At 42.5% G+C, this 21,513-nt stretch overlaps 1 protein-coding gene across 2 annotated transcripts in view; it reads right to left on the minus strand.

Moving 5' to 3' along the window:
• POLR1A (RNA polymerase I subunit A) overlaps positions 1–21,513 on the minus strand; it is a 100,259-nt gene that overhangs the window by 50,365 nt on the left and 28,381 nt on the right. For both annotated transcript variants that reach the window (XM_040419257.1, XM_040419256.1), the window contains exons 16-24: positions 21,220–21,403; positions 21,055–21,137; positions 14,849–15,007; positions 14,658–14,756; positions 12,179–12,331; positions 9,384–9,466; positions 9,013–9,178; positions 3,106–3,327; positions 2,111–2,325 (exon numbers count right to left, since the gene is read on the minus strand). In XM_040419257.1, coding sequence (XP_040275191.1) covers positions 2,111–2,325; positions 3,106–3,327; positions 9,013–9,178; positions 9,384–9,466; positions 12,179–12,331; positions 14,658–14,756; positions 14,849–15,007; positions 21,055–21,137; positions 21,220–21,403 — 1,364 coding nt within the window. The remainder of the gene's footprint in view (positions 1–2,110; positions 2,326–3,105; positions 3,328–9,012; positions 9,179–9,383; positions 9,467–12,178; positions 12,332–14,657; positions 14,757–14,848; positions 15,008–21,054; positions 21,138–21,219; positions 21,404–21,513) is intronic.

Raw genomic sequence — 21,513 nt, forward strand, 5'->3', positions numbered from 1 at the left:
GGCAAACATAGAAGACACTGCCACACCATTAGAGATAATGGGCCTCATTCCGAAAAAAAATGCATCCAAGAAGTCTATAGTTCACACTATCAGAGACGCAATGGAGGACATTTTTTGAGGCCAGTGTTCCCATCAATTAGTCGGGCCCTCCATGCACCAGAAACAGCCAGAGGATAGCCTAGACTTTGGTTATAAATCTGTTGGGTTGTGCTAAGCCCCGCCTCTACCAGGATGCCCCACCCCTTTTCTCGCCACTTCAGAGAAGGTTCCAAATCGTGGCTCAAAGATAGCGTGCGAAACTAGCGTGACATAAAATATTTGATAAATGTCCCTCGACGTATCAGCGTATTTGACTGATAAGGTCAAATAACGCTCCGTACAAGAGTCCAACACGATTTCAAAAGTTCATCAGTCGTTAATGGCCATGAATTACTTTATTGGCAGAAGCAACGGGCGTTCACTTGTTTTCATTGCAATCCGAACATTTGGTTTTGCCAGAATAGATTTTAACCCCTTGAGGACCCTGGGATTTTCCTTCTTCACTGCCGGCCTTCCCATAGTCATAACTTTTTTACTTTTCCATTCACATAGCCTTATGAGGACTTATTTTTGGCGGGACAAGTTGTACTTTCTAATGGCACCATTTACGGTTGCATACCATGTAGTAGGAAACGGGGAAAAAAATTCCAAATGGGGTAGAATTGGGAAAAAAATGCAATTTTGAAAAAGGTTTTTATTTTTTTTACACAATACACTATGCAGTAAAATTGTCCTGTTATCTTCATTCTCCAGGTCAGTACGGTTACAGCGATGCCACACTTGCATTTTAATACTGAAGAAATAAAAATAAAATTCAAACCTTTGAGTTATGTAGTTATGTGTACGGGGATGTGTGAGGGCTCAGTGCGGGAATCTGTTATTTTCAGTGATTCAAATTCGAAGTGTGTGCGACTTTTTGACCACTTTTTATAAAAAAAATTATTGGGTAGTTGAAGTGACAAAAATATGGCAAATTGGCCGTTTTAATTTTTTTTCCCCGTTACGCCATTTGCCGTATGCCAATAATAATAATATTGTTACATTTTAATTGTATGGGCATTTTCGCACGTGCCGATGCCCATGATGCTTATTTTTTTTAATGTTATTTTTATTTTAAGGAAAGGGGTGATTTGAACTTTTTTTTTATACTTTTTAAAAAAAATTTAAGTCACCTTGGGTGACAATAACTGGCCATCATTGAACAATTCATTTCGAATATAACAATACAATGCTGCCACCTAGTGGCCTGTATTGGTATAAACCTGAAATAAGCACCGAAGCCTGCTTGAGGCTTTGGTGTATTTCAGCAATGTAACAGGTTCCCCGATCTCAGTCGGGGAACGCTGTTACCGGAGCGGAAGCGCGCGACTTCCGCTTCCGGGCTAATCAGATGCCGTGGTCACATTACGTCGGAGGTCCTTAAGTGGTTAAGATAGAACAATAGGTGGTATTCCCAGAATGAACACTTACCTGTGTACCCTGTGGATAGGTGGTAAGTGTCTTTTCACTGGGGGTCCCACCGACCACAAGGAGTTTTCCATGATTTTTATGTTGATGTCCTATCCTCAGGAGACAGATCCCGGTGGATCTCTTAGCATAGGACATCAACATCCTGCTAGAATGGTGATAAATATATTCTGGGAAAACCCATCCCCTCTCCTGACATGTCTGCTTTAGTAACTACATGCATCCTCCCCATATAATAACATCTATTCTTATGACTCTCCGATGTAGCATTCCTTTATTATTCCTGCTAGAAGATATGACTGAATTGCTAGCAGTTTGCAGTGAGGTTCCAGATGGGTGTTACCAGCTGGGGACGTGATCCAATCAGTGCTGCCAGTGTCAGACTCTGTAGAGACACACACGCAACTGGTAAACACCCATCCGGACCTCCATTTCAAACTTCTAGCATGAATAATAGAGGAATGACTCAACAAAGAGTCATATGAATTGTTATGACATGGGAGATGCGGGTAGTCTGAGGTAGTCTTTTTGCGTAAATTCCGAAACCCGCTGACCTGGACTAGTGCTACCACCACACACTAAGGTAGACTTTGCTGTCCGTTACCTGTCAGATGGCACTTTGGACTTGCCGTAGCTGGAGTCGCCCCGCGTTTCCCGCTGCTCGATGTACCGATCGACTTTGTCTTGAAAACTTTCAGACACGGATCCAAAATAAAGATCTGGACGGAGGACTGAGAGGCAAGGGTCGGGCAGGCGAGGGGACCGTTTTATGTACTTCCTCTGCAGCTTTGGGTCCAGGGCACGCCAACTATCAATCAGCTGGAAGAAGAAAAATATTAAAGGTTTCTACGCAAGTCTTCCACCGTAAATGTACGTCAGATGTCGGGTTTTTAAACATGTCTCCCGCTCAGAAGCCGAGCAGGCACAATTGGCACAGCAGACTAGGGCAGGCTAAGTCGGTGATAAGCAATAAATGCCGATCACAGGCATTTAACCTCCCAGATGCCGGGGTCCACGGCAACCAAGGCATCTCAGAGGGCTTTCCCTGGGAGCGCTGTGATCTCAGGGCCCAAACGACTCCCCCGCGCCGAGATTGGGAAAGCCATTCAGTTGCTGTGGCAGCCTCAACCCCTCTGAAGTATCCGAGGCCTGCCATAGCCATTTTCTTATGGAACCCTGCCTGTGGCTCCATAGGAACGTAGCGATTCTCCCATAGACTGCAATGGCAATTCACTGCAGTCTATGGGAGAAGCAATAAGACGATCAAATGGTCAGCCTGGGGGAACTTAATAAAAATGTAAAAAAGTTTTAGAAAAATATTAATAAAAATATAAAAACATAATAATAATCTTTTCCACATATAAAAAAAATAAAAATAATAAAAGACCACAAGGATCGCCATGTACCAAAATGCCCAAACTTCCACTTAAACAGAGCTCAGCTGCAATAACAGACACAACCATTGGGCAGCTGTGGCGCTGTTTTCCAAAGAAAGCAGTCATAATGACAACCCGATTTAAAGTCCCATTTTTATACTTGTTCAGACAGTCGTGGTCTATAGTTTACACATCGCACATAGGTCACAGTAACTGCGCTCACCTGAGTAATGGCCTCTTCCCGTCCATATTCACTCAGTCCCTCAGGTATGTGCTCTTTAAAAGCCGCCAGCTTCTTTTGGGAGTACAAGAGGAATGCCCCAAGCCTTTGGGAAGAACCAGCATGTTTGTCTCTCCACTTCCGGATAGCCTGGCGGTAGCGGTTAGCCTGCTCAGAATCCATTTTACACAAGACTTCATCCAAGCGTTTCAACTGTCTGATCACCTAATAAAAGAGGATTCCAACAAAGGATAAAGGAAAGCTTAAAGGGCATCTCCAACACTGGACATTATTTTATATATAGATGTATTGTGTACACTGTGTATACTCCAGAGCAGCACTCAATCTTCTGCTGGTGCAGTCACTGTGTACATACATTACCTGTACTGATACTGATGTTACATCCTGCATTATACTCCAGAGCTGCACTCACTATTCTGCTGGTGCAGTCACTGTGTACATACATTACTTATCCTGTACTGATCCCGAGTTACATCCTGTATTATACTCCAGAGCTGCACTCACTATTCTGCTGGTGCAGTCACTGTGTACATACATTACTTATCCTGTACTGATCCCGAGTTACATCCTGTATTATACTCCAGAGCTGCACTCACTATTCTGCTGGTGCAGTCACTGTGTACATTACATTACTTATCCTGTACTGATCCTGAGTTACATCCTGTATTATACTCCAGGGCTGCACTCACTGTTCTGCTGGTGCAGTCACTGTGTACATACATTACTTATCCTGTACTGATCCTGAGTTACATCCTGTATTATACTCCAGAGCTGCACTCACTGTTCTGCTGGTGCAGTCACTGTGTACATACATTACTTATCCTGTACTGATCCTGAGTTACATCCTGTATTATACTCCAGAGCTGCACTCACTATTCTGCTGGTGCAGTCCCTGTGTACATACATTACTTATCATGTACTGATCCTGAGTTATATCCTGTATTATACTCCAGAGCTGCACTCACTGTTCTGCTGGTGCAGTCACTGTGTACATACATTACATTACTTATCCTGTACTGATCCTGAGTTACATCCTGTATTATACTCCAGAGCTGTACTCACTATTCTGCTGGTGCAGTCACTGTGTACATACATTACATTACTTATCCTGTACTGATCCCGAGTTATATCCTGTATTATACTCCAGAGCTGTGCTCACAATTCTGATTGTTTTTGGAAACAGTCAGCAGGCTACGTAGCAGACACATCCCTGACAGTTTAGGTGAACTTCCATAATACAGAAGAAGAGGCAGGTTCACATATGGCTTTCTGTAATATTTGTTAATTCCCATTTTTCCTGCAGCCTGGAATGTAACAAATAAATACTAATCTTTACAAAATCATCTATGTTGGATATTCATACAAACCAGGAAAAAATAATAATAGATAAAATAAGATCAAAAGTAACAAGCCTGCCTGCTGATGCTTTCCAGGTATCTACAGCTCTTTTCTTCATTTTAAAATGAGCCACTGACCAATAATGTGGCTAAATGCTCCTAAAATTCTGAATTTTAAAAGTGTAATATTCTAATACATTGAGTTTTTGGCTCATTATTATTAATGAATGATAGGCAGATAGCTAATGGTCTCCTGGTTGTTTTAAGAGCTAAAGATCACTTAATGATAAATCCAAAGGTTATGGTGTTCAAAGGATTCATGCATGGGCCCCAAAAAGCCAATAGCAAACATCATAAATTCCATGTGCAAAGATTATTTTACGACCCTGTGTTATCAGCTCACTGCCATATGTCATCAGGTGTACGTTATATACCCCCTATCACTCAAAAGGTCAATAGCAACCGATAAAAAAATAGCAAGGTAATCCTACTCCGCTGCCATTATCATAGGCTTCCTCTCATCACAGGTTTGATATTCCAAATGGGTTTGCAAGTTCAAAATGTACACGTGTCTTACATGTGAATTTATAAATTACAAAATATACATCCCAGGAACAGACAGAAGTAATCTGAAGTAACTAACAAACTATACAGCGTATATAATACTGCCCCCTATGTATAAGAATTTAGCTACTATAATACTGCTCCTATGTACAAGAATATAACTACTATAATACTGCCTCCTATGTACAAGAATATAACTACTATAATACTGCCTCCTATGTACAAGAATATAACTACTATAATACTGCTCCTATGTACAAGAATATAACTACTATAATACTGCCTCCTACGCACAAGAATATAACTACTATAATACTGCTCCTATGTACAAGAATATAACTACTATAATACTGCTCCTATGTACAAGAATATAACTACTATAATACTGTCTCCTATGTACAAGAATATAACTACTATAATACTGCCCCTATGTACAAGAATATAACTACTATAATACTGCCCCTATGTACAAGAATATAACTACTATAATACTGCTCCTATGTACAAGAATATAACTACTATAATACTGTCTCCTATGTACAAGAATATACCTACTAAAATACTGCTCCTATGTACAAGAATATAACTACTATAATATTGCCTCCTATGTACAAGAATATAACTACTATAATACTGCCCCTATGTACAAGAATATAACTACTATAATACTGCCCCTATGTACAAGAATATAACTACTATAATACTGCTCCTATGTACAAGAATATAACTACTATAATACTGTCTCCTATGTACAAGAATATACCTACTAAAATACTGCTCCTATGTACAAGAATATAACTACTATAATATTGCCTCCTATGTACAAGAATATAACTACTATAATACTGCTCCTATGTACAAGAATATAACTACTATAATACTGCTCCTATGTACAAGAATATAACTACTATAATACTGCCTCCTATGTACAAGAATATAACTACTATAATACTGCCTCCTATGTACAAGAATATAACTACTATAATACTGCTCCTATGTACAAGAATATAACTACTATAATACTGCTCCTATGCACAAGAATATAACTACTATAATACTGCCTCCTATATACAAGAATATAACTACTATAGTACTGCTCCTATGTACAAGAATATAACTACTATAATACTGCTCCTATGTACAAGAATATAACTACTATAATACTGCCTCCTATGTACAAGAATATAACTGCTATAATACTGCCTCCTATGTACAAGAATATAACTGCCGCTCCGAGCTGCAGGTCTCTCCCTATCACTGCTCAAAGTCGTCTGCTTTCTGCTGCAGCTCTCTTTTTAAGGACTCATTTAGACGACCGTATCCACTTTTGCGGTCGGTAAATTGTGGATCCGCAAAACATGAATACTGGCCGCATGCGTTCCACATTTCACAAAACGGAACGGTTAACTCTCCATTATAGGACATGCTCTATCTTTCTTGCGGCGCCATGGAACGGAAGTACGGATGCGGACAGCACATGGTGTGCCGTCTGCACCTTTTGCGGCCCCATTGAAATGAATGGGTCCGCATCCTTTTTGCAAAATTGCAGAATGGATGCGGACACAAATATACGGTCATCTGAATTAGCCCTAACTGTCAAAGCTTCTAATGGAAGATATGGCTGCTGGAAGTTAAAAGAAGGAACAGAGTGCGATATTACAGAGGTGGACGGAAAAGTAAGGAAAAGAAGAAACAGAAGGTGGCGCTATACAGATACATTTTCTTGAATAACTCAGCGGCTGTACTAAATTTTTAATTACATTCAATTACAAAAGTATTAAAATCCAGGTGCTGCTTTGAAAAATATAAAATATAGAAATAGACCTAAAGGGGTTCCCTGGGAATTAAGAAAATGAAATACTTAAATAGTACTTCATTATAAATATATTACCAAATACCTTTCATTAGTTATAATGGCTCGTTTTGTCCGGGGAGCAATCAATAGGAGTAGGGATGAAACATCCGAAGTCGATTCGCATAAAACTTTGTTTCAATACTGTACGGAGCGTGCGCTCCGTACAGTATTAGAATGTATTGGCTCCGATGAGCCGAAGTTATTACTTGGCGAAGTCTCACAAGACTTCGCATAACTTCAGAAATTGATTTAGATTCTAAAAAAAACTTGGAACCGAACCCGAGTTCGGGAAATGTTTTTTTACAGTACAAATTAATTTATGAAGTTATTGCACGAAGTCTCGCGAGACTTCACAAAGTAATAACTTCGGCTCTTCGGAGCCAATACATTCTAATACTGTACAGAGCTCTGCTCTGTACAGTATTAGAACAAAGTTTTATGCGAATCGACTTCGGATGTTTCATCCGAAGTCGATTCGCTCATCCCTCATTAGGAGAAATAAAATGGCCGCCATCCTATTAGTACACACAAAACCTGTCCTGATTACACAGGAGGACAAGTTAAAGAGCTGCGCCATCTTTCTCTCTTACTTGTCAGGGATTACTATGATCTTGAAAACATTTTAATATGATCTTCAGATGAATCTCTGTAGGAATGGAGTTCATTAGGAGACATGAAGTACAGAGAGGAGGTGGGGGTGTAGATGATGAGCAGCAGCACTTGTACGCAGTCTCCATTACCACAGTCTGTCCTGTCCATCTTCTCTGTACTTCATGTCTCCTCATGAACTGCATTCCCTCATAGATTCAGCTGAAGATCTTATCATCTGTATTCAGGATCATAACCCCCGACAGGTAGAGCAGAGAGGAGGATGAGGCAGGTCTTTACCTCAGTGTTGTGAAGTAACTTGTCCTCCTGTGTGATTAGGACAGGTTTTGTGTGCACTAATAGGACGGCGGCCATTTTATTTCTCATAATGATTGCTAATGAAATGTATTTAGGAATATATTTATACTAAAGTAATATTTAAGTATTTTCATTTTCTTAATTCCCGGAGAACCCAGAAATAAGGAAGCCAAACTCTCCCGCTACCGTTTAATACCGTTACCCTTTCTTTGATGATTGGTAAATGTGGCCATTCCCATATGTGTCATCCTTTAGGCCTCTACTCCACACCTTTCTAGGGCCCTAGTGCACCCTATAGTTTGCATGATAATCGGGCCCCTGTCATAAGTTCCCACAGTCTATGACTTGCTAATTTTCTCCTCTTTTGACTTGGTCCTTCCTTTATTTACTTTTTGTGTGGCATTTTGTATTGGACTGTATGCCTTAGGATTGACGTGCCTGGAGTAATTTGGTGTACCAATGGCTTAGGTTTTGTGGGTTCCGTCATTTTCTTCTTTGTCTAGCTTCCAGGATGGATCCAATGGGTGCCTCACGGTACAGGACACCCTCTGATTGTATTTTTTGCCATTCTGGGCACTCTGCATTCTTAAAATTACATTCCTTGCCTATTCATTTTTATTTGTAATGTGTGAAATGCTGTATTACGTCATATATTCTGCTCATCCGAAACTTTATGCGCCTTGGTTTCTTGTTCAAAAATCAATAAACATGATTGTTCATAAAAAAATAAAATAATGATGATTTTGAACTGCAAAATTTCCAGCTGGACTTAGACCTCACTAGGAGGAGCTCAGGAGTCAAATGTATACCGATTATACATAGAACTCAATAGTAAAACAGTATACTGGAACTTCCTTAGCTCCCCCTAGTGGTAGCTGTAAATAGTCACAATTTTAGCATATAAAACTGTCGCAACTCTTTGACCTTTGACAGTCACTTTACGCTGGAATTTAACTCATGTGTTACATACCCCGTGGCTAATAATTTACAGCTTACCCTCCTGTGGGTCACTCAATACAACAAACATAACCATAGATTGTAGAGACAGGATGAGGATCAGAACTGTTAACTATTAACATGGGATTACTTTATTGACTGTGCCGTTAACTCACCTTCCTCAGAAAAAGAGGGAAAAATAAATAAAAGAATAAAGCCTTAAAAATATTCACAGGATTCAAAAGTCACAGGAGTCCTGGGTGCAGCGCTAGTAATCTCACAGGGACATACCTCGTAGTTCTCAGCAATAAACGGAAACTGATTCGGCTGCAGAAACTGCGTCTTGGGCACGTCCAGTCCGTCTTCGCCGTACAGGAACTGCACCACGCTGCCGTCGCTATCACGCACTGTGAGGTCATACTGAACCACCAGCCCCTCGAGATGCTTGATGATGCACCTAGAAGAGGGAGGAAAAGTCGGCTACTCAAAGGGAGCTTTTCATAAAAATATAAATAAAAAATAAAATTAAATAAGAAAAGTTATAAAGCGAGTAAATCTGCAGGCTGTGCACAGAAGAGTCTCGTAAGAAGACCATCATATCCAGACTGAAGATCTAGGACTACCTGATTATCTCAACCATTATGTGACGGCAACCCACTGACCTCTGGAGATAACCCGAACGACTTGTCTTCACAGCAGTGTCCACCAGACCTTCTCTCCCCGCCATACAGTGATAGTAGAACTCCTACAGTAGGGCAAAAGGATACACAGGTTCAGGAAGCAGGAACATTTTTGGTTGGTCATTTTTTTTTTTATCAAAGATGGCTACAGCTTCTTCTGGAACCAAACTAGACCTCAATCAACTGCCCGCTCTCCGATTCTGTTCCATATTGCAACTCTAAGGCCCCTTTCACACGGGCGAGTATTCCACGCGGATGCGATGCTTGAGGTGAACGCATTGCACCCGCACTGAATACCGACCCATTCATTTCTATGGGGCTGTGCACATGAGCGGTGATTTTCACGCATCAATTGTGCGTTTTGTGAAAATCGCAGCATGCTCTAAATTCTGCGTTTTTCACGCAACGCAGGCCCCATAGAAGTGAATGGGGTTGCGTGAAAATCGCAAGCATCCGCAAGCAAGTGCGGATGCGGTGCGATTTTCACGCATGGTTGCTAGGTGACGATCGGGCTGGGGACCCGATCTGTATTATTTTCCCTTATAACATGGTTATAAGGGGAAATAATAGCATTCTGAATACAGAATGCTAAGTAAAATAGGGCTGGAGGGGTTAAAAAAAAAATATATATATTATTTATCTCACCTTAGTCCACTTGATCGCACAGCCCGGCATCTCCTTCGGTCTCCTTTGCTGAACAGGACCTGTGGTGACGTCACATGATCCATCACCATGGTGATGGATCATGTGATGGATCATGTGATGACCGGAGTGACGTCACCACAGGTCCTGTTCAGCAAAGGAGACAGAAGGAGATGCCGGGCTGCACGATCAAGTGGACTAAGGTGAGTTAAATTATTTTTTAGTATTTTTTAACCCCTCCAGCCCTATTGTACTATGCATTCTGTATTCAGAATGCTATTATTTTCCCTTATAACCATGTTATAAGGGAAAATAATACAATCTACACAACTACGATCCCAAGCCCAAACTTCTGTGAAGAAGTTCGGGTTTGGGTACCAAACACGCATGATTTTTCTCACGCGAGTGCAAAACGCATTACAATGTTTTGCACTCGTGCGGAAAAATCGCGCATGTTCCCGCAACGCTCCCGCAACACCCGTCTGAAAGAGGCCTTATGGTAGAGAAAAGTGGGGGGAAAAAAAGTGCTATTTATGTAGCAGTAGACAGCCACTATATCCATTAACTGGCTGGGAGGTAGCTTGCTGCAGTAGAAAGCTTCTCCCCAGTGAAGGAGAACACAGCTTTAAGGGATTGTCATTTCACCAATGTCTGATAGGTGCAGGTCCCAGAGGTGGGACCCGCACTTATCTCTAGAAGGAAGCCCGTAAAGTGAAGTAGAGAGGACGGCAGCGGCCCTCCATTCATTTCTATGGGACTGCCAAAAATAGCCTAGGGCTCAGCCCCACAAAAGTTCATGGATGGGTGGCCACGCTTGCAGGACTTCCAAATATAACAGAGTGCGCCAGGGCAACCGCACATGTGTGGTCCTCTCTCACTTCACTTTATGAACTCCGTTCTGGAGAGAGGTGCGTGTCCCAGAAGGGCACCTATCAGACATTGGTGCTTATCTTAACTTAAATGGTGACACAAACACCCTAGAGGCACTAGAACAGAGCTTATTAGGCCCACCAGTGGAAATGGGTGCAGACCCCACACTCCACCTTCAAACACAAGTCCCTGGTAATTATATGGTGTCCATGGCTACATCATCAATGACATCTAGTAGGTTATAGGTAGAACTCCACATAAAGGCAGGATTGTCCATTGCTGGAGCTCATGGGCCCAGTTGTGGTGGAGCCTTAATAGGTCAGAACCTGTGTGCATTATAAGATCTCATCCATCTCTGTGGGGTGTGGAGGACAAAAATAAATAAAAAATATTGACTTTCTTAAAGGGACTATGCCATGATTGATGTCCGATTTTTATTTTGTACATCATATAGTAGTGACATGTCTTTCTAACAAAGCTAGAACCAGCCCTGAACCTCACATGGATCCAGAGATCCCCCCACTCATTGCTCCAATTTATTTCAGGCTGGCAGCTTAGGGGGGGGGGGGGGGGGGGGATGTCCTTTCTACTGCAGCTCTCTCCTTATCACAGCTCAGGAGGTGTCTCTTTTCTGCTGTAGCTCTTTCCCTGCAAACGCCACAGCTGGTGGCAGTTGAAGATTTGAACTGGGCACGTGCGACCACCCCGGTGAGGTGGACAAGAAATAAGTAAAAGAAGAAACAGCAGGTGGCGCTATGCAGATACATTTTACGGCCGGTTGAGCAGGCAAACCCCAGGAACAAACCATTCGGCCCCGATAAATGTCTGCTCATCTGACAATTACAACTCATGTTGACGAGCAATCACTACCTCGATCGCTCACCCCATAGAGAGTCATTGTTTGTGGGTCACAGGACCATCTGCTGCCCAGAAGCTGTGAATTTAGTGTCTGCCTCAGCAATGCTTTGACCTGATGAATGAGTGATCGGCGGCACTTTTATATGGGCCGATTATCAGGAACAAGTGTTGGTATGAATGTTTTTGTATAGGGACCTTCAGACTGTGATCTGGGAAAGTGTTGGTTCATTCCTCATCTTCTACTGTGAGGTCTATCAAACATCCCTCCTTCAGATAACCTAAAGAGCACCCGCTACCATGAAGGACTCCATATAAGAGGTCCACTACTTGTTTCCCCATAGTTTGGAATAGGTCGCAGTCTTCGAGAACCGACATTGTGCCATTCACACGGTAGAATAGTCACATACCGGGGGTTTGATGCCGGTGAGGAAGCGTCCAGTCACAAAGCCGCCGGATCGTGGTGCAAAATCATAGGGTTGAAAACAAGGTAGGGATTTCCCAGAAGGCATCAGTGGTGGCCGCCGACCTTCCAATTCAATTTGACCCAAAAGGCAAGAGATCTGTTAAATAAAAAAAAAAATGGAACACAATCAGACACTAGCACAGCGGCTGTATAGAGATACCCATATAAGAAGCACGTGCCTTCACCCAGCTTAAAGGGGTTCTGCACTTTGTTTTAACTGATGATCTATCCTCTGGATAGATCATCAGCATCTGATCGGTGGGGGTCCGACACCCGGGACCCCCTCCGATCAGCTGTTTGAGAAGGCAGCGGCGCTCCAGCCTTCTCACTGTTTACCGCTGGCCGAGTGACGTCACGACTAGTATCAATGGCCTGGACGGGGCTAAGCTCTGAAAACTTTGAAACTTTTCGGACCTCCATAACTTTTTTTTATAGTTATATCTGAGCTGTGTGGGGGCTCATTTTTAGCGGGGCGATCTGTAGTTTTTATTAAAACCATTTTGGAGAGTGTAAATTTTTGGACACATTTTATTAAATTTTTATGGGGAAGAGAAGCGATGAAAAAATGGTGAATCGCCATTTGTATACGTTTTTTCCATTAGACCATTCACCGTATGGGATAAATATTTTTATATTTTAATAGTATGGGCATTTTCAGAAGTGGTGATGCCCATGTTTATATTTTTATTGTTTATGTATTTATTTTATTCTAGGCAAAGGGGTGTGATAAACTTTTTTTTTATATATTTTTAAACGTTTTTTTTTTTTTACTGTTTTATAGCCCCTCTAGGAGGCTACAAAATACATCACTTAGATTGATGACAACTTATACTGTATTCCCATTTAATGACCGTAAAAGTTGATTTTGCAGATATCCTATGTTGGCCTGTCACCTGCTGGCCAACATAGGAACTGCAGTTCTAATACGCTGGGTCTCTTCAGAGAGACTTAGCATATTAGAATGAATGATCGGCATCCCCGATCGCCGCAAGCGGATTCTTGTCTTAAAGCGGACCTTTCATGGGTTATTTTTATTCTAAATACCTTTACTTGCTGATGCTACCACCCTGCCTGCTATGCCGCTCTCTGCTGTGATTGGATCGTGGCATAGCCAGGGAGAAACCCTGGCGTCTCGTCTTCCCTGTATTGATGCTCAGTATTTACATACCGAGCGGGAAAACTACAGGGGGCACAGCGGGGCGTAGGAGACATTTAATAAAAAAAAAATAAAAAAAACAGGCAGGGTGGCAGCATCACCCTGCAAGTAAAAGGTATTTATCTAGAATAAAAAAAAAAAAAAACATGAAACATTACCCGCGGGTCTCTGCTGTTTGAAACAGCAGAGACCCGTTAGCCATGGGGCCCACTGCAAGTGTGAGGCGGGCGCCATGTTTAAACTCCCGAGTCGTACATGTACAGCTCTGAGTGGCTAAGGGTTAAAGGGGCTCTTTCGTGATTGACATGAAAATAAGATATGACAGTTTAAGAATGGAACTGAGCATGCACGTCTACCTCAGCAAGGTGGAAAGTAATAAAAGAAAAAAGACAGCAGGTGGCGCTATATAGATACATTTTATTAAATTACTCTGTGGCTATACTAAATTCTTAAAGAGGCACTTCCGAAAAATGTCTTTATTCTCTGACCTGTTAGAGAGGTACATGATTTAAACTGTAGTATAGGTAATCTTCTTACCAGTGACTGTATTTGCGAGTTATAACCTCCCTTCTGATCCTCAGCCGTGTCATGTGACCAGCACTCTGATCTCCAACTGACACAGGGCAGGAAGTCAGTTACTTTTCTGACATTGAGGCTCCCATAGGAAAACACAATGACACCGGCTTCCTGTCCGCACATAAGATGCTGTGTTATTGGAGAGTCAGAGTGAGGTCACATGACACAGCTGAGGATCAGAAGGGAGGTTATAAATATATATTTTTTAAATGAAATAAAGATGAAAAAAATTATCTAACAATAAAAAAATAGGTGCTGCAATTAAAATGCAACACAAATAATTTTGACATTTAGGAACAAAACACTGGGGTCTTTAAGGGGTCAATAATTGGTTACTATTAATTGCAACCCATAAGGGTGCAGCCACGTGCTCAGGTTTCCTAATGTAGTTTTTGCGTTTGGATGAACCTTCGTTAGCAACTACCGTGCAGCGCAATACTGCTGACGATTGCCCGATGAACGAGCAAACTCATTAGTTTGGCAATCCAAATTTTTTGAAAAATAATCATTTGCAGGCGGCAGATTGTGCTGTCTAATGAAAATCTGCTGCCGTTAAACCACTACACAGTACGATCACTCCTCCCCATGTTGTGGAGGAGATCACTGCATGTGATAGCAACCACCAACATGGCAGTATTATGGTGTCCAATATGTAACACTATGCAGAGATGATGCAAGCCGTGATCGGTACCTGCATGGTGTTGACAGTGGATCCTTTAGCTCCAGACTGGACCATCAGCTGCAAATTATTCTCTGGGAACCGTCTGTGGAGACCAAGCGGCATACACACCTAGAAGATACAAAAGCCTGAATGAGGTTAACCTGGAAGACACTGAAGCCCAAGGAGCTCCTTTCGGACCTTGCGTGCCTTCAGATCCTCACCTTGTTTATCTCATTGCTCACTAGATTCACTTCCTCCTTGAACTTCAAGTCAACCATGTTGAAGTCCCTCTGGTCTTTACTTAGATGGGCGTTCTCCCATTTCTCCTTAGCCTCCTCATCGGAGGCCAGCTGAGAGAGGTTGAAAGCTGCTCGGATCGCCTAAAAAAGGTGAGAAAGCCCATCGTCAGCCTTGTCCTTTAATGCTATCTTTTACATGCTACCCCCATAGAGGACAAAAGTCTCCACTTCTAGTTTTGCCCTGACCCTTTGAGGGATTTGTAGAATACACAGCTCACGCCAACACGGCTCAGTTCCCAGTCATGACTTACCTGTGGGCACCGGTTTACTGGAGTCACTAACGTTCGCTTTGTTTTCTCCGTCTGCTCTCCTTGTATTTACAAGAAATAAAAATTCTAGAGCATAATTTCTTAGACCTCTGTGTTGTGCCATCCCTCTGTAATTCCTCCTGGAAACGCAAGACTAAGGCCTCTTTTTACACAGGCGTTGCGGGGAAAAGGTGCGGGTGCGTTGCGGGAACATGCGCGATTTTTCCGCGCGAGTGCAAAACATTGTAATGCGTTTTGCACTCGCGTGAGAAAAATCGCGCATGTTTGGTACCCAAACCCAACTTCTTCACAGAAGTTCAGGCTTGGGATCGGTGTTCTGTAGATTGTATTATTTCCCCTTATAACATGGTTATAAGGGAAAATAATAGCATTCTGAATACAGAATACATAGTACAATAGCGCTGGAGTTAAAAAAATAAATAAAAATTACTTAACCCACCTTAATCCACTTGCTCGCGCAGCCCGGCATCTCTTCTGTCTTCATCTTAGCTGTGTGCAGGAAAAGGACCTGTGGTGACGTCACTCTGGTCATCACATGGTCCGTCACATGATCTTTTACCATGGTGATGGATCATGTGATGACCGGAGTGACGTCACCACAGGTCCTGTTGCTCCACACAGCTAAGATGAAGACAGAAGAGATGCCGGCTGCGCGAGCAAGTGGATTAAGGCAAGTTTAATTTTTTTTTTTAAATTTAACCCCTCCAGCCCTATTGTACTATGCATTCTGTATTCAGAATGCTATTATTTTCCCTTATAACCATGTTATAAGGGAAAATAATAATGATCGGGTCCCCATCCCGATCGTCTCCTAGCAACCGTGCGTGAAAATCGCACCGCATCCGCATTCATTTCTATGGAGCCTGCGTTACGTGAAAAACGCACAAAGAGGAGCTTGCTGCGATTTTCACGCAACGCACAAGTGATGCGTGAAAATCACCGCCCATAGAAATGAATGGGTCAGGATTCAGTGCGGGTGCAATGCGTTCAATCCGCGCGGAATACTCGCCCGTGTGAAAGGGGCCTAAAGGCTTCATGCACACAACTGTGTTTTGTGGATAGCACACTGACCAGTTTATTTCTATGCAGACATAAGCACACATTTTGCAGATCCATGTGACCATTCAGCAAATTGTAGAAGACGTATTATTCTGCTCTGCACTGCAGATGAGGATAGCCCTTTGTATTTATGGGAGCATGAAAAATGCAGAAAGCACGGAGTATCTGTTTGAGGACCAAAATATTGTGTGATTGAGGCCTAAGAGTTCCCGCTCTCCTTGTGAGCAGGCCAGGACACATCCCTAGTCTAACATTGTTAGAACTGATAGAGCATGTCCCTTTGCACCATCCTATTAGAAAAGGGGAATGGAAATGCCCAGTGGTCAACTTATTCATACATTTACCAAAGGAACAACAGAGGAACAGCACAAGGCTATGTTTGAAAAAAATAATAGGTATTCATTGCAAGATAGGATTCCTATTTTTTGCCTGTGGAGGGGATGCTGAAATATGCAAATCCCGGGAGGCACATAAGACTGGTGGTCCCCTTTAGCTTTCATTCATCCTGATCAGCTCCGCTGCTAGAGGTACTCCATTCCGGGAATTAGAGGATGACCACTGCTCCTGAAATGGAAGACTGCGGACATCCATGCTACTAATCACTGGGGCTCCCAACAGTTGGACCCGCCCACTGACGACACATTTATAACCCAATGTTTGCAGTGGGATAACCCCTTTAAGGGCGCGCCATACAGCCCCTGTCGGGGGCAGTCCAGCTCGGTCACCATATTGCAGATTTGAACAGGAGACATGACGGCTTTCAATGATTTTCATACAGACAGACCTACGGACAGTGTATACACGGGGATCAATGAGACATTCAGAAAGATTTGGTGTCAGGCTGAGCAGAGGGAACAGCTGGGTCACTTCTGATAACGTATTGATGGGAACGAGCGGTGACGCAATGGGTTTTATTCCTCCAATTGATCAAGTCCAGGGCAGGATTATTGATTAATGACTGCAAAACACACATTCACTTCCTAGAGCATCAGACTTCAATGGGGATGGGGCGAGACACTTACAGTTTTGTAGTCTCTCCAGCACAATGTATGTGTGGAGATCACCATTGCTCACATATGTCCCGGTCCGCACTGGGGCTCACAACTTAAAATTCCAAATTTACCCATCAACATGTTTGCAGCTCCATCTCTCCCTGCATGGAGACCGATGCAGAAGACGACATACAGAAGCTCATATGGAAGCTCCTGCAAGCTTAGATGCAATGCTCTACATCACCATTGCTGCCCGGGTGAATGTACCCCTCTTACTAATAGAAAGGGAAAGGACGTTAACAACAATTATCACTATTAGAATGGAGGAGCATCAAATCCTTAAAGGGATTATCCAACCCCTATAATACCCCCCCCAAAGGTTATACTTATCCTGGCACCCACGTTACTCCTGATGCCCACATAGCAGCCGCATCTCCCCGTCGCACTGATCAAACCATCTGGCTGTGGTGGGTGTGGGGCAGTTTCGGGGTGGGCGGGGGAAGTAGAAGCCAATAGCAGGCCACGACGGGATTATTTAAATGGCTGTCTCATCTCAGACAATGGAGGCATATTGCTAGTTGGGGGACCGACACCTATACAGAGAATCGAGCCCCGAAAGCTGTGGAGGGCGCTCTGTGCATGCTCAGCCACCCCCCATTCATTTCTATTGGGCCACCGAAAATAGCTGAGCGCTGGCCATTTCCTTCGGGGCCATAGAAGTGAATGGGAGCGGTGGCCGATCATGCGCGGTGCGCTACCATTCACCTCTATGTGAAGAGCGATTGGTGGTGGCCGCGCTTCCTACCGATGCCCCCTGCAGCCAAAGGGGGCATCGGTAGTTGCGATTAACACTGTAAGCCTCGCTGAGGAGGCTTCTAGTGTTTATGCTGCAATTCTTATTTTGGCCACCAGATGGCAGGCCAGAATAAGAAATGAACAATCTGCAGTCCAAAACTCATTTTAAAAATCCCTGATAGCACAAAATGAAAAAAAAAAAAAAATATGTATTTATAGGCTCATATATGAGCTTCAAAATCATCACTAAAAAAAAAATGTAAAAAAATAAAGTTTAACTCACCCCCCCCCCTTTCCGTATAATAAAATAAATACCTAAATAACAATACAGGGAGTGCAGAATTATTAGGCAAGTTGTATTTTTGAGGATTAATTTTATTATTGAACAACAACCATGTTCTCAATGAACCCAAAAAAACTCATTAATATCAAAGCTGAATATTTTTGGAAGTAGTTTTTAGTTTGTTTTAGTTTTAGCTATTTTAGGGGGATATCTGTGTGTGCAGGTGACTATTACTGTGCATAATTATTAGGCAACTTAACAAAAAACTAATATATACCCATTTCAATTATTTATTTTCACCAGTGAAACCAATATAACATCTCAACATTCACAAATATACATTTCTGACATTCAAAAACAAAACAAAAACAAATCAGTGACCAATATTATAGCCACCTTTCTTTGCAAGGACACTCAAAAGCCTGCCATCCATGGATTCTGTCAGTGTTTTGATCTGTTCACCATCAACATTGCGTGCAGCAGCAACCACAGCCTCCCAGACACTGTTCAGAGAGGTGTACTGTTTTACCTCCTTGTAAATCTCACATTTGATGATGGACCACAGGTTCTCAATGGGGTTCAGATCAGGTGAACAAGGAGACCATGTCATTAGATTTTCTTCTTTTATACCCTTTCTTGCCAGCCACGCTGTGGAGTACTTGGACGCGTGTGATGGAGCATTGTCCTGCATGAAAATCATGTTTTTCTTGAAGGATGCAGACTTCTTCCTGTACCACTGCTTGAAGAAGGTGTCTTCCAGAAACTGGCAGTAGGACTGGGAGTTGAGCTTGACTCCATCCTCAACCCGAAAAGGCCCCACAAGCTCATCTTTGATGATACCAGCCCAAACCAGTACTCCACCTCCACCTTGCTGGCGTCTGAGTCGGACTGGAGCTCTCTGCCCTTTACCAATCCAGCCACGGGCCCATCCATCTGGCCCATCAAGACTCACTCTCATTTCATCAGTCCATAAAACCTTAGAAAAACCAGTCTTGAGATATTTCTTGGCCCAGTCTTGACGTTTCAGCTTGTGTGTCTTGTTAAGTGGTGGTCGTCTTTCAGCCTTTCTTACCTTGGCCATGTCTCTGAGTATTGCACACCTTGTGCTTTTGGGCACTCCAGTGATGTTGCAGCTCTGAAATATGGCCAAACTGGTGGCAAGTGGCATCTTGGCAGCTGCACGCTTGACTTTTCTCAGTTCATGGGCAGTTATTTTGCGCCTTGGTTTTTCCACACGCTTCTTGCGACCCTGTTGACTATTTTGAATGAAACGCTTGATTGTTCGATGATCACGCTTCAGAAGCTTTGCAATTTTAAGAGTGCTGCATCCCTCTGCAAGATATCTCACTATTTTTGACTTTTCTGAGCCTGTCAAGTCCTTCTTTTGACCCATTTTGCCAAAGGAAAGGAAGTTGCCTAATAATTATGCACACCTGATATAGGGTGTTGATGTCATTAGACCACACCCCTTCTCATTACAGAGATGCACATCACCTAATATGCTTAATTGGTACTAGGCTTTCGAGCCTATACAGCTTGGAGTAAGACAACATGCATAAAGAGGATGATGTGGTCAAAATACTCATTTGCCTAATAATTCTGCACTCCCTGTAAATATAAACATCATGGGTATCACCGCGACCAAAAACTCCTATACTTTTAAAATATAAAAAAAATTTCCATTATGGCGAATGTCGTAACGGAAAAAAGGGTCAAAATGGCCGATTTGCCATTTTTTTCATCGCTTCTCTTACCCCAAAAAAAATGTAATAAAATGTGATTGTCCCACAAAAAGTGAGCCCCTATATAGCTCAGTAGACAAAAAGTTATGGGGGGCAGAATATGGTGATGTAAAAAAAAAAAAAAGAAAAAAGAAGTTTATATTTATTTTTTACACTATTTAGACATAAAAAAACTATACATATGGGGTATCGTTGTAACCATACTAACCCAGAGAACAATGGGCATGGCTCAGTTTTGCCGTAAACAAAACGCAGTGGGAACAAAACCCGTAAAACTGTGGAGGAATTTAGTTTTTTTCCTTCCAATTCCACCCCATTTGGAATTTTTTAATCGCTTCCCACTACATTTTATGCCATAATTAATGGTGGCATTAGAAAAGCACAACTAGTCCCGCAAAAAATAAGCCCTTAAACAGCTATGTGGAAATATAAATGAAAAAGCAATGAAGAAGAAAAAAAATATTTAAAAAAATTCCTTTGCCTTGGTTTTCCTGCTTAGAGCATCCTAATTGCTAATTTTGTTAAAACAAGTCACAATCCTATTGGTGCATTTGTATTTTTAGGTTGTAAGGGTAACACCCAGGATTTTGCTAATAAAAAAGGGTCTTCTGCTGTTTGAGAGGAGGAAGACTCAAATACCACCTCATTCTTTTACCCCTATACTAAATGTAAAGATCTGGAGCATTGCAGACAACAGAGTTCGATCTCTTATTTAGGGATCATACAAAAATTCTACCATGACTCCCCCCTCTGTCGCCATCTAGCTTACATACCAAATACTGCACCCTAAGTATTTCCTTGTATATCCTGTATTATGTAGGATTTAAAAAATGTGTTCTAAAGAGACAACAGGTGAAAAAGACAGGATCCACAGTGTATCTCAACCAGCTTTCCCAGAATGTCCAACCTGCCTCGCCCTCTATTTGTTGGGCATGCAGGAATGCCGGGCGACATCCCCGATGGTTGCAGAGATACGACAATGACATACCTTCCCACCACAAAGTGTGGAGCTTTCCACGATCTTCTGTCTGGCCGCATCAGCGTAAGGTCGAACCAGAATGTCCTCCACCCCTGCAAGGAAACGCAGTTACCGCACATGGAAGAAACGGACAATGTGACAGCTGGAAAGAAGGAAAAGTTCATTGTAACGTACCCATGGTGAAGCCCCGGTAGAGCTGCAGGTAGGCTGTGAAGAGGCGGGCTAGGCAGGTCAGCAATTTCCCGCTGGTCTCACCACCATAGAGCTCATAGCAGCAGTGGACAAGACCGAAGGAGGAGCTGCCATAATGCGCTTTATCCAGCACCCCGCAGAGCAGCTCTCCATCTCGTATGATGACCTGGAAGAGTAGACGTGTACAGGTAATCACCAGCACTAGTAAAGTTCTCTCTACTGGGGAGATTTCAATTCTACAAAGTGACAATTATTTGGGGCTTTTTGTGGTAGACC

This window comes from Bufo bufo, chromosome 2 (genome assembly GCF_905171765.1).
Source record: "Bufo bufo chromosome 2, aBufBuf1.1, whole genome shotgun sequence".
Taxonomy (NCBI): Eukaryota; Metazoa; Chordata; class Amphibia; order Anura; family Bufonidae; genus Bufo; species Bufo bufo.